Below are 14,438 nucleotides of genomic sequence, written 5' to 3'. Positions count from 1 at the left end.
CTTCAAACAGCTGCTAAACCCTCTGGCAATCTCCAAGAATCATTCAATGATTCCAAGTAGACGTTCAGGACGAAACTCACATGAGAGACCCTAGCTCTGATACCAAGTAGACGTTCATGACTGCTATCAGTCTTGAACCCTAATGGATTTCAGGTTCGAAAATAGAAGAAAAAGTATAGAGAAGTGAGAGCAGTAGAACACAAGAGTTTAAAGGAGGGACAAAATCTTAATGTTCTGCCGCCGCCACTTTATTTAGTATTTATAGGTTATGCTCATTACATGGAAAGGACAGATCAGACCTTAGTATTTACATAACAAATAGAACAAAATAAAACTGAAATAAATAACAACTGAAATAACCAACTGACCACCAGCTAACCCTAGGATGACTAGAACACCTTATACCCTACGAACACAGTGGGATCATAGCTGTGGGGCCCACATCAGTGTTCTCTACATAAGCATTTCAGTTCAGTTGTCATCAAACGGTCCCTAAGTATTAGACAATCTAAAAAGCTTTACTTTTTAGGTTTTCTCTAAGAGTTGTAATAAAACTTTCCTCAAGAATCTATTTATTTATTTACCATATTGATTTCCAAAATTAAGGTCAATTTTCCCAAGGTTTTAAAAGTTTGAAGGAGGAGCCGATCGAGGCAGTTGGGTTCAAAGAGAAGCAAGCCACAAGCATCAAGGTGTTTTGAGGAGAAACATAGCATATTCCTGTGAATATATTGGCATAAGCCTCAAATAGGGCTGCCAATGGACTTCGAAAATTTGACACCTAATTGAATATCCAATCATTTTTAAGAAAAGAAAAGCCTTTTTTACTAACAATAAAATAAATATCTTAGAAGGGAGACATAAAACCTTACCCTCGATTCTATATAAAGAGAATAACTCTTCACCAAGGATTTGACCTGCACACGTCTAAGGAGATGTCAAACTCCGAACACAGGACACCAACGTCAACCACCCTTCGGGCAGCACTCCCTCCCACTGGTCCGGCAAAGAGTTCCACGACATCATCCTCGGAGAGAGGTGATCCCTCGGACTCCCTCAACAATGCCGAGGCAATGCTTTCATGGGGAGAGTCTTCCCCGGTGACTGCCCTCGGCACCCCCCTGAGGTTAACCTCTCCCTCAATACGGCCACATCCCGTCAAAGGGGGACTACAGCTAAAGAACCCAGAGAAGACAGGGGAGAGGGGGTTGAAGAGAGCTCCCTATCGAGATGTTCGGGAGTTCATGGCACTCAAGACCAGAATCTGAAAATGACATGTTTTGATTACCTAAGAGAGGGTGAAATATCCCGAAGAATGGAAGAATTAGAAAAGTTTTGGAGAGTTGAGAGTTGGGAAGCTACGTTCACTCGAGAGCAAGGGCATCTAAGTTCAAATGGAGAAGAAAATCATTGCCAGGGCCCCAATTTAAAAGAAAATGAATGGCCTGGATTTCTCCAAATCCGACAGCTGAAACCAATCCGCTTCCACCATCCAACTGTGATACGCCACCTAGCGTAGGCCCTCGGAAGACGAAACGACGTCCAAAGCAACAGTTTAGATCGACAACGAATACGGGAGCCCCCTGCTCTTGCGAACCAATCTCACTACACCTCCTAGCGCATACCCTCGGAAAGCGAAATGACGTCGGGTAGACTACGAAGATCGCCCGCGGCAACCCGCCAAGCGAACCGAAAGGCCCACTCATAACGAACCATCGGGCAGACCGTTCAACCCAACAAACACAAGACTTGGGATGGTCGTCCCCTGCACGATAGCCCCGCTAACGTGACCTGCCCGTGCATGATACCGGACCCCCCGCCTAGCCGAGGCATCCACATCGCTCGCGCTTCCGAACCGAAGAGGGACGACGCGAACAGCGAAAGCAACACCACTGTCGAACATCCCTCGGCTGACGAATTTGAAGGCATAACGACCACTACTCCCAATGACCGAAGCCAAAGCCTTACTTCGATTACTACCCTCATTACGGGCAAAAGCTGAGGCCTCACCTCGGTCTCAGGAGTGGGGCAAGTGATGTGGGTTAGCTTGGCCCAGCCCACATAGGGTTGGGAGGCCCAACCCACTATTGCCTACTGGCGTCAGCCACAATAGGAGGGAGCCCTGCTACCTCCATACGGAGCCAACCACATAATTGTCTGGCGTACCCACCAGGGCCTGTAGCCCGACCTCGTACGGCTCTTGTCTGCGGCATTCATCTTCACCTACCCCCAGCACGCTCAAGTATAAATAAGTGGTAACTACCCCTTAAAAGGGGCTAGAACAGAGTAACTCCAACATCACTCACTCATTTACTCCCCGCACCTACACTATCTACCTAGCATTAATTCAAGGATATTTGGTGCATCCGATGACTCTCTCTAGGATCTCTTTGGCATTCTCCCCTACTTTACACCTCATATTAACTTGAGTAACGGAGCCTCTGCCTTGGGTATCCACCCCGAGGCCTCTTACACTCCCTGTCTTACAGCATCTTTGGTCACTAGGGATCTCGCCTCGGCTTGTAGTCCTCGACTACCATAGTCCTCGAAAGGAGTACTTTGCCACGGCTTCAATCAACCTTTTCTGATGCCTCAGTGTCCTCGGCCAACACTCGGAAACTGAAGAGTAAATTTACTTCATTGCCCCTGGCCAATCCACACGGCAACACTTTCCACCTTGTTTAATCCCCTCTCATTAAGTCTTATACTTAAGGTATTAAATCTCATTTTCTCTTATTAAATCATATATTTAAGTAATTATTTTTCACTAATAAATTCTACTAATTAGATCTGTGTCAATATTTTTAACAATATAGGCCCATATATTTTAAAATTGACTAAAAAACAAAATCATTCTTTATTAAAGTAATGGCTAAGCAATTCAACCATCTGAATCAAATTGATAAACCTATAAAGTCATAGTTAGGTAATAAAATTTTTAAAATATAAATAAATATAGAAAATTACAAAAATGTAGAAAAAAATTAGACACGTTTATGATATTTTTATTAATCAAATTAAAAAAATAAGTATAATAAACATGACTTATTTTTATTGATAACGAAAATGAAATACAAAATTTATAAATGGCCAAAAATGAAACATAAAAATTAATAATAAATAGTTCAACTTTTGGGTAAATGTATTAACCTTTAATGTCATAAATAAATAATAAAAATTAATAGAATAAAGAATAAAAAAAATGAAAAAAAAAACATTCAGGCACATGTATAGTATCATATATTTATCCTATTAAACAAAATGTAAGTGTGACATATCAGAAATATTTTTTCACACAAAAATACAAAAAAATATAGAAAAAAGTGAACACATCTATAATTCTATATTTACACTACTATTAAAAATATGAATAAGATTGTGGAACTTTCTTTTGACTAAAATACTCATTTTTGAATTTAGTCCCCATTTAATTGCAATGTCTAAATTATAAATTGAACTACTACTTTTCACATCATTCAATTCCCTCTGTTTAAATCTTACATTTTCTTTTGATAAATGAACAAAAAAGATACATCAAAAAGATAAAACATTACAAAAAGAAGAATCTAGCCAAGCAAGTAGGCTTGTCAATGATACTTGAAATTTCACAACTTGATCCGACTATCACATTTTTGGATGAGGTGTTTATGTAATCAAATTTGGATTTTGCAATTTGCATCCGATTAATAATATTGGACTTCCTATCCAATATCAGCCTCCATAGAGGCATTTTGTCAAATACTCTACTCTCCCTCTTCAAGTATGGCATTCACCATCACATTAGAAGGATGAAAAAGATTACCTTCATCAACAATTGGCTGAACACTTACTAAGGACTAAGGATTTGTTTCACCTTCCTGTGTATCTAGCACCGGGGGCAACCTCCCTCCTTTAGAGATCGCTTCATTGTCAACAGGGTGGGAGATGTCTTCGTTTTCTAAGTTTAAAGTTCTACTATAGCTTTGTAAATTTGCTTTTCCTTTCTTATCCATTGAGATTTGATTCTTCTTTTGCTTTTCAGACTTCTTTTCCTTCCACTTACATGCTTCTTTAGCGTGCTCAATTTTGTTACATTGAATATAGTAGTAGGGCATGTTTTCATACATTATTTTTTGCTAGGGGTGGCAATTTTTCACCCAACCTACCCATTTACTTGGTGGTTTGGAAATGGGTTGATCACCCATTAGTCAATTTAAATAGGTTGCGTTGGGTTGTAAATAACCATTGGGTTAACCACTACAGATACAAGTATTAATTCCTTAAACCTTTTTTTAATTTTCTTCATTTGAATGAAATAATTTATAATTAATGCATTATTTTTTTATCAATTATTAACTAAAATTAGTTGTCTCGAATCAACACACTTCACCCAAATCGACATAAATCCAAATCAACTTGACCTGAGTCTAGACCAGCTTAACTTGGTCTAAATATGAATAGGCACGATCACCTTGGTTCGGTTCATTTGGGTCAGTAATCCCAACTTGAACCCGACCTAACCTAGGATAGGTCGATCCTGGTCGACTCGAATCCAAAACGGGTCTGAGCGCAATGGTTCGGCCTAACCCAAAATCCACCATGCTTGCTTTGCCCGGTTTGGATCATCCAGGCCGTATCCACATAGCTCGGCTCGAATCAGGACCGACCCCAATTTACTTCTCTTGACCCGCTTCAGGCCAGTCGGTTCGGTCCCAAATCCGTGCACAAACCTAATATGGGCTGGTCCAAGTCAATCCGCCATTGACTACCGGTTCGGTATGGTCCGACCGGACTGATCCATATCTAAACGGTTCAACCACCCTTGATGTGATTAGCTTGAAGACAATCCAATTAGATAGTTCAAGTTGGTCTGGTTTGAATTAAGTGGTTCGGTCAAACTCAAAACCTGAACATAGTCAAATGGCTTCGCCGATTGTGTAAAAGTAACATGCATGTAATGTGATTTGAACCTTCACCACTTGTGTAAATAGCAACTACTACTACCACCAAGCTATAACCAACTTATTTGTCAAGAGAGAGTTAGTTTTTTGTTTTAAGTACATAAACATAAGATTAATGGGTTTGGGCGGGTTGGATTGGTTTAAGGCGGGTTTGGGTTTAACCCAACCCATTTAATTTTATATAACTAGATCATTAATTAATGGGTTGGCGGGTTAGATGGGTTAGGTTGAAGCTCAACCCAAACCAAACCCAACCCAACCTGCCCAATTGCCACCACTATTTTTTGCCAATAACCCTTTATGCCTAAACCAATCCAAATACAAGAGGGGTTAGCCTTCAATAGATCCACCTATACACAAAAAAATTATGAGAATTTTAGACTAAGAAATATGAGACTTTTCCCACTTTTCCATATTAAAAAATTATATTTAAAATATAAAATATTAACATATATCTATGGTCAGGTCGGTTTACAAATGGCCAAATCGAAACTGATCACCTAACTTGGTCGAGTTGGAAAATTGCTAAACCAAAGCTGATCAGAAATACTAGAAGACCAACCAACTTGGGTCAAGTTCAATCAGATTGGTTATTAAAATGTTAAAATATAAAACATTTATATACTCCTATTTATTTCTATTATTTAACTTTTGTTTAACAAAACCCGTGACAAAGCCCGTACATCACACAGGTCCCTGCTAAGATATATATATATATATATATATATATATATATATATAAGAGAGAGAGAGAGAGAGAAAGAATCACTTGTTAAATCAAGTAGGGAGCCTCTACACACACCCACACTAAAATTTGCCACAATTTCAAACCCATAGTCCATATCAACTATATACCTCACTTAAGTTGTTTGGTAACATTGTCGGTTCCACCTTTGATCAATACAGGGAGGAACTAGAATTTTTTTGAGGGGGGCAAAAAAGTAATTATAAACATGGATAAGGTGGCTAAAAATAAATTAATAAATATAAGTAGGAGGACCAAAATATAGATAAGATTCCAATGAGTATTATAGGGATTTTCAAGGCATAGGAGGGGGGGAGGGGTCATGGCCCCCTCTGCCACCCCTGAATCAATAAAATTTTTTTGAGAAAATATTTTTGTAATATCACATAAGATGGTCACTTCAATCAGAAAAATGGATCCATGGGATTGATCATTGGTTATAGATAAAATATCAAATTTGAGTTTCAGGTATAAATAGTAATTTGTATTTGTCAGCTCAAAAAGTTTTTAATAGGAAAAAAAATCTTATTACACATTTTTATTGTTCACTCCAAAAGTACAGTTGGGGTGGGTACCAGTTCGGAATTGATGTCATTTCATTAGCGCAATGTGTAGAGTGGGGTTTTTTACTTTTTGAATATTTATAGCTCTGCAGTGGAAATCAGAAATCTGCATTGGGCCTGTCTGTATTTCTCTGAAAATATAAATGAAAGGGTAATATATATATATATGTTGAAAGTATCAACACGTATCAGTTCCGGCTCATATCGAACGAAATGTATCGTTCTGGGACCCCTCTGATACACCCATACACCCCTACAGTGGGTGTATCAGGGGTTTGATCAGTTCATGGGGTAGAGGAGCCCTAAAACGGCCCCTCTGAACCAGTTGCAAAAAATAAAAACAAAAAAAAGGCATCAAAAGCTGTATCGATACTCCCATACCAACATATTGGACGTATCAATATTTTGAACCTTGACATATATACCCCACTCAGTTTGAGACAGAGACAGGGGGATCCGGGGGAGCCATGGTCCCTCTCCCTATGTCCAAGAAATCATGTGTCATGCACAAGAAGCTGAAAAATAGCCCAAACTGTTTTTCTCCAAACAGCTAAAGTTTTTGCTCATGATTGGCTCAGTATTGCAATTAGAACAGTAGAGAGTTCAAAGTCATTGACAGTAGATATTCCCCATGTGCGGCTGTAATGTCTTATGGGTAGGGTGTAGAAAACAGATGGATCCAAACTCTTATAAACACTATAATCCGAAGCTAAAACACTATAAGCCGAAAGCACAAAGCCTAATTAAAACGTGGTTTTGGTCCTTAGCCTAGCCCAACCTTAATTCTCTAGCCTCATGAGGATACGAAGATTTTCATCAGAATTGACAAATCTCTACTTCCTTATAATTCCAAAGACTTCTCCTAAGAGGGTTTTAGCAATCATCTAGCCTTGTCACCTCCATTCAAAAATTCTGTCAAACCCCCTCTAGGGCATCACACGATGAGACATTTGAAAAATGCTTCCCTCGTTTTAATAGCATATATATCGGCCATCTCTAAGGCATCTGTTTCTGTTCTCTTTCCATTAATAATCCACATAAAAAACAACAGTTAAGTGTTTGACAGTATTCCTCATACAAAAATGATGAGAATAAGAAATGGGAAAATTCCCAATTAGTATTCTATACTTTGGGTCTAGTGATATTTTGGTCTCCAAATTTTAAAATGCGATAATTCAATACCCAAACTTTTAAAACATAACAATCCATTACCTGTTGTTAACTAGTTGTTAACCAACTGTTAAGTGGCATTTGAAAAAGACACAAATGCCCTTCGCGTGTCATTTAATTTTCTTTAACAACCATCCAAACACTGACAAAAAATTAAGTCTCAAATCCTATTCAAGAAAGTTGGGGTCACGGGAATGCCCACTCAAACGTTGACCCAAACTTTCTTGAATGGAAAAGGCAAAGATTTGGGGCTGTTATTTTTTTGTCAATGTTTAGATAATTGATAAAGAAAATTAGATGACACTCGAAGGGCATTTGTGTCTTTTTCAAATGCCACTTAATGGTTGGTTAACAGCTAGTTAATGGCAGATACTAGATTGTCACATTTTGAGGGTTTGGGGACCAAAGTGGCACTAGGCCCAAAGTACAAAGTATTAATCAGGGATTTTCCCATAAGAAATGACCATATGATAGCACTCTAATAATGATATAGGCGCCCCACGTACCTATTGAGCTCTTATTGGCATATATATATATATATATATACAACTTTTAACTACTTATTTCTCGAGCCAATTAGAGATTTAGAGCTAGTGCTCGAACTTGTGCTTGCCACTTCCTTCAACCATAATCTATAATATGTTTTCTTTAACCAAGTAAATCCTTATTTTAAGTGCACTTTCAAGTATATTAAGCTACCATTTGGAGGCCTCAATTTAATAATGCAGCTCTAAAATTTGCCACAATCTCATTAGAAAGAGAGTATGAACTCTCTTGCTAGCCATGTGCATTCTTTCTGCTCGATCCGCCTTTAGAAAGTTCAATTCTAATGTATTAGAAAGTTCTCTCTCAGTGTGTGTGTGAATGCGCTGGAGATGGCAGCAAGTATACGTAGTTATCCATCCAAAGAAACCTGCTTCTTAGGGTAAGTTTTTCTTGCATTTGCTTTCCATTTCAATTACAAATTGGTTCTCTTTTTCTTCTTGGCGTAAGTTTTCCTTTCTTTCTCTTCCTTTTTCAATTACAAATTGGTCATCTTTTTGTCAAACCATGCTTTCAGCGTGAATTTTGTATCCCTGAGCAGCTATGCTTCCTTTCAAGGGAGGATATATATATGATGATGGCCATCGACTGTCCTCCACTATGTTTTGTTCAGTCGTACATTTCCATTTTATGTAATTCAATTTCCTTAGACCCATGATTCCACAGTAAAAGTGAAACAAAATCACTGTTCATCCTTCAGCCCCAGATTGTACTTCGTTTGCACTTCTCCCTAACGTACTTGTTCCAAATCAATGACTGAGACCCAGGAACTTAGAACTTTGAGTCTAACTTAGGGAATGTAGGAATTGTACTAAATTTTTGTACAGGTCTCGTCCAGGATAAGGGAGTGTACTGCAAAATACTGTTTAAACACTGTTTGGAGTTTCAAATTGTCAATTTTTAACATTAACACTACTGTTTGTTTGATGCTTGCCAAAAAACAGAAGCAAGAATGAATTATCAAACCTTCTCGTACATTGTCCTTCCATTAAAGAAAATCTAAAGCTCTCCAGGTCTTCCCCATTGAAAACCATATTTAACAACTTTAAGTGATATCTTGGTTGAACATAGACTAATAATTCAACTGATCATGAAGATATTCAGGCCAATAGGCTTTAGACCACCGCCCCATTATAAAAGTTTAAATTAAATTATCCATGGTAGTGGGGAGGGCCTACTTAGTGTAAAGAATATAGCTTACTGTATGCTTCATCTGCAGTATTTAATACCTATCTTACATGGGAAAATCATCAGAGGGGGAATATAGAGAGTCTCATTAGCCACTCAGCATCTTAATTAATTTGTCACGTAAGGTGAGTAAAGTTTATATCTGTTAGTACTTTTTTTCTTTCTTCTCTCCATTTTAACTTGTTAATATATAAGGATTAAGCCCAAGAAAAACCTTCTGACTTCAGTGAAGTTTTTGAAAGAGTCGGAGATTGGAGAAGATGGGCTCCTACAAAGCTCGAGAGCACTTGAACAAGGAGAAACTGTGTTCATCTTCATGTGATCATCATCCTCTGGAGACCCCAAAAAGCCCCTATCAAGCCATGGAGTTCTTATCGCGTTCATGGAGCCAGTCTGCCACGGACTTCTTCAACATCTTATCATCCAAAGTGAGAAATTAATAGTCCTTTAAACTTATTCTATAGGTCTTCACGATTTACAGTGTCACATGCATGTATTCATTTTCATGGTGAAACACTGTAGCATTTCATCTTTTTCTAAGACTGGAAAGCAAGCTGCAAGCGCTAGCTGAAGTGTCAACTACCTTGAATGATGATTGTGAGTCGGCATCTGTTCGCAGCAGTTGTGAACTCGATTATATTGCATGTATCTACAGTTCCCTGTGCCATGCATTGGTTGAACTGCTGAACTGAACCATGGCTGCACCCATGTTTATATCCTTAGTACATTAATATTGTTGATCGCGAACTACAATTATTTAATATTATAGATTAAAGCCTTAGAAGGAAGTTTATATTCTTCATGTCAATTTGCAGAACTTATTGCTAGATACAGATGAAAGGCTAGATACAGGAGTAGAAAGTAACTCAAGTCAAGGCAGCAGAGATAGCATATGGGTAAGGAATTGAAGGATTCTCTCTCTCTCTCTCTCTCTCTCTTAGGCATAGACACAAGTTATTGGTATATACATGACTCAGACTCGATCATCAACTACTACTCTGCCAGGATAGCCAGCTGAGTCGGACTCAGTGATGAATGATGATGAGTTCACAAACTAGAATAAAAGTTAGTTGTTCAGCTATATATACCTTCTAACTAAACCTGAAGCTTTGATCCGCTAACTCCCAACTAAACCTCAAGTCAATGAGTTGGTTCCATCAAAGCTTTATTGTGATATGGTATCTGATTTTCTGTGTTGGTATCTGTGGATAGAAATGGCTTGCAGCTGGAAAGTCCGTGAGAAGGGTCCTTCAAAGGCAAAGATCAGTCAAGAATAGTTTGGTAATAAGCAGGATAACCATTGCTATAGCTATACTATAGTTAAGTTTTCTCTCCTTTGAAATTGGTTCCTGTCTCTCTATTCTAATTACAAAGATGAACATAAAACTCATGAAGGGATGGTTGGTGGAACGACCATTGTCTAGCTTCTCCAGAAGGTATAGAACAGAGAAAAAGAAGGAAGAATTCCGACTGCAGACAGCCAAAGTCCATGCAGCCCTTTCAGTTGCAGAGTTGGCTGCAGTGGTTGCTGGCTTCACAGCAGGCGGAGGCTTTGAACAGCTAGACATCGATGACTTTTCTAGCAAAGGTAGAATACGGGACAAGAAGATGGGTATGGCTATTGCTTCAGCTGCGACCTTGGTGGCAACAGTGTGCGCCGAGGCTGCGGAGTCTGCAGGCGCGCATAAAGCCCACATTGAATCTGTCGTCAACTCTGCTCTCACTGCTCGGACTCCGTCTGACATCATCACACTCACAGCCACTGCCGCAACATGTAAGCCCACTTCAACCATTTTTCTCCTTAGGCTGTGTTTGGTTGCAATGCAAATAAATTTGCACTTATGCAAAACCATGACAGTGCAAATCATTTGAGTGTAAATTCTGGCCTATTTTTGTTTCAAATTTTAGCTTATTCTGTTTGATTGCAGTACAAATGAAGTAAATTAAGACATGAAACAAAATATAATAAAATCTAAAAAAAATAAATAAGAATTTACATTTTTTACATTTGTACTAGTGCAAATTCCAAATATAGCCTTAGGCTCAGTTTGGAAGGAGTACAAACACAAATATGTAGAGTGCAAAACCTTGTATTTTGTATGTATTTGCACTCTATATATTTGTATTTATTTAAGTCTCAGTTTGAAAAGAATATATATACAAATATAGAGTACAAAACTTGGTCTTTTGTATTATTTGTATATATTTATACTGTACATATTTGTATTTATAGTCTTTAAGCTCAGTTTGGAAGGAGTGCGTATTTGCACTGTACATATTTTGTATTTGTATCTATACAAATACAAATTTGTACGTCTCATTTTACTGAACAATTAATATCTTGATCACTATTGAAGCAAAGAGCTTACTGCAGTTATTAAGAGCTTGCTTTGTATAGTTGTTTCTGAACTGTAACGTAACCTACTGATTTTACAAGGTCTAAGAGGAACTGCGACACTGAAATCGAGATCTGTAACTAGTACATGCTTCTCAAATTACAAGGAAATGCTTGCCAAAGGCGCCCAATTATCAGTATGTACATTCTCTGGTGAGGAAGAAACTCTGACTTGAGAACTTCAGCAAAAGAGAGAGAGAGAAAGAGAGAGAGAGAGAGAAAGAGAGAGCAATATATAGTTGATAATACAATATTTTGTATTCACTTAATGCAGGTCAAAAAAAACTCAGAAGTGTCTGCATTTGCATCAAGCACAAAAGGCTCATACTGAGATTGGAGAAGAGATACCTAAAGGGAGTCTTGACAATTTTTAAACAGTGTAAGACCCATTTTTCTGTTGATCGTCTCTTAATTTAAACTACCTGAAGATAAGTTGCAGAACTTCAAATCCCATTGACTTGCTATATTTTCTCAGATAAGATTATGAATGTGATCAAAGCAAACAAGAAAGCTCATGGTGTTTACTCATTATGCCTCAGTACCAGTGGAGGCAATTTCGAGCTGCTGTTTGAAGATGAAGAGCAATATGATGTCTGGAGATCAACTACCTCGCGCCTCTTGCTAAACCAACAATCTTATTCAACCACAAGCTCTCCAAAACATGAAATCCTTTGAAGTATATCCAGAGTTCATCATTTTCAATTCACTGTTACATAAATAAACATCAGATTAGCTTGATTTGTCTGGAAATTGTGTACATCATTTTGTGAAATAATTGCATTGAAATAAATGGAATGGGCAAGAAAACCGCATTTGGCAGTCTTGTTTCTCAAAAAAAAAAAAAACATTTTTGTAATGATTAGCTTTGGAATTTAGGCTTAGTTTAGAAGGAGTACAAACACAAATATGTACAGTACAAATACATACAAAATACATAATTTTGCACTCTACATATTTGTATTTGTACTCCTTCCAAACTGAGTCTTAGGAAAGGATGTATTTCTTGAAACTTCGAAATTGACATTTCTTAAATCGCCTTGGTGATCTTGAGTCACCCTGGTGACATGTATCGCAATTTGGAGAGAGAGATAATTCCCTTTCATTGATTTGGAAAATATTACAAAGAAATATATATATAGCAAATGAAGAAGCAAAAGAAGAAAAAAAAAAGGAAAACTAATAAATTGTAAATTACAAGTTTAGTCTTCTAATAGCCCCCCTCAAGCTGGAGCAAACAAGTTTTGAATGCCCAGCTTGCAGATTGAGCTATTGAACGAGTGAGGTGGCAAGGGCTTGGTGAAGCAGTCAGCTAATTGGTCTTCAGAAGTTACTGGCATCGAGTGGATCAAACCGGCTTGCAATTTTTCCCTTACAATGTGGCAATCTATGTCAATATGTTTTGTATGCTCATGAAAAATTGGATTACGAGCAATGTGAATAGTTGATCGATTGTCACAAAAAACAAGAGTAAGAGCAACTTGAGGGATCTACAAATCTTTTAATAAATAAGTAAGCCATTGAACTTCACATGTAACAGCAACAAGGGAACGATACTCAACTTCAGAGGAAGATTTGGAAACAATTTGTTGCTTCTTGGATTTCCAAGATATTAGACTATCTCCCAAAAAAACATAATGGCCAGTGATAGATCTCCTGGTATCAAGGCACGAAGCCCAATCTGAATCTGAGAAGGCTTTCAACTATAGAGATGATGAAGCAAAGAAGAACACTCCTTGGCCAGGACTAGCTTTTAAGTATCAAAGAATTCTATGTACGGCTTACATATGAAGGTTTGTAGGGAAGTCCAAAAACTGAGAAAGATGTTTGACAGCAAAACAAATGTCTGGCCTTGTGCTATAAATAAATTAATTTGCCAACCAATTTTCTGTAGGAAGTAACATATGTTAGAGGAGCACCAGCATCTTTATCAAGTCTTTGAGAGGTAATCATAGGAGTAGATACTGACTTGTTGTTTATAAAACTTGTTTCCTCCAAGAGATCAATCACATACTTCCTTTGGCTGAGATTAATGCCAGCCATGGATCTAGCAACCTCTAGGCCAAGAAAGAACTTGAGTTGGACGATATCTTTAATTTTGAAAGCATCATGTAAGAACTTTTTGACCTCATTTATCAATTCAATGCTGTCACTTGCCAAAATGACATCATCAACATAAATTAGCAAGGCTATAAAATGAGAACCAGCTTGTCTTGTGAACAGAGAAGTATCAGAAATTGCTTGAGTGAATCCTTGAGACAATAAGGCATCAGTGAGTTTTTTATTCCATTGTCTACTTGCCTGCTTGAGACCATAGAGTGACTTAGTTAATCTGCATACTTTTGAAGGATCAGAAGTTTCAAAACCTGGGGGAAGAGTCATGTAAACTTCTTCATGTAAGTCACCATGCAAAAAGACATTGCTAATATCCAGTTGTTGCAAATGCCAATCTTTAATAATTGCAACAGGAAGTAAACATCTAATAGTTGTTATTTTTGCAACTGGAGAAAAAGTAACAAGATAATCAATGCCATTCTGTTGAGTATAGCCCTTGGCAACTAATCTTGCCTTATATCTTTCAATGCTGTCATTTGCATGATACTTGGTTTTAAAAACTCATTTGCACCCTATAGGTTGTTTTCCTACAGGTAAATCGGTTAAAACCCAAGTATTATTTTGCTCCAATGCTTTGATCTCAAGTGCCATTGCATCCTTCCAGCATTGTGATTTTATAGCCTCATTATAGGTTCTAGGATCTTTGGTTTGGGAGATTTGAGTGGCAAAGATCCTATGAAAAGACGATAATTTGTGAGTGGAATAGGTAGAAGATATGGGGTGAGGATTGGAGGTTTTGAAAACAGAATTGGCTTTTAGATTTGGTATTTGGCAGTGATATT

General features: G+C 37.8%; 1 protein-coding gene across 1 annotated transcript; it reads left to right on the top strand.

Moving 5' to 3' along the window:
* The first annotated feature begins 9,386 nt into the window (after nucleotides 1-9,386).
* On the top strand, nucleotides 9,387-12,303 carry LOC104606430 (uncharacterized). Its single transcript, XM_019199287.2, has 7 exons — nucleotides 9,387-9,577; nucleotides 9,965-10,045; nucleotides 10,362-10,430; nucleotides 10,545-10,923; nucleotides 11,587-11,697; nucleotides 11,819-11,923; nucleotides 12,020-12,303. Exons 1-7 carry the CDS (start codon nucleotides 9,410-9,412, stop codon nucleotides 12,217-12,219), a joined length of 1,113 nt encoding a protein of 370 aa, XP_019054832.1. The 5' UTR covers nucleotides 9,387-9,409; the 3' UTR covers nucleotides 12,220-12,303.
* Nucleotides 12,304-14,438: the final 2,135 nt, after the last annotated feature.

This window comes from Nelumbo nucifera, chromosome 6 (genome assembly GCF_055504915.1).
Source record: "Nelumbo nucifera cultivar China Antique chromosome 6, China Antique-T2T, whole genome shotgun sequence".
In the NCBI taxonomy this organism is placed as follows: Eukaryota; Viridiplantae; Streptophyta; class Magnoliopsida; order Proteales; family Nelumbonaceae; genus Nelumbo; species Nelumbo nucifera.
Note: the sequence above shows the minus strand (reverse complement) of the source record. Positions and strands in the feature narration are given on the sequence as shown.

Excerpts from the sequence above, each read along its gene's own strand:
- LOC104606430 (XM_019199287.2), top strand. The coding sequence starts at position 9,410 with ATGGGCTCCTACAAAGCTCGAGAGCACTTGAACAAGGAGAAACTGTGT. Across the intron at positions 10,431-10,544 it reads GATCAGTCAAGAATAGTTTG|GGATGGTTGGTGGAACGACC; the intron begins GTAATAAGCAGG and ends AAACTCATGAAG. Across the intron at positions 11,698-11,818 it reads ATCAGTATGTACATTCTCTG|GTCAAAAAAAACTCAGAAGT; the intron begins GTGAGGAAGAAA and ends CACTTAATGCAG.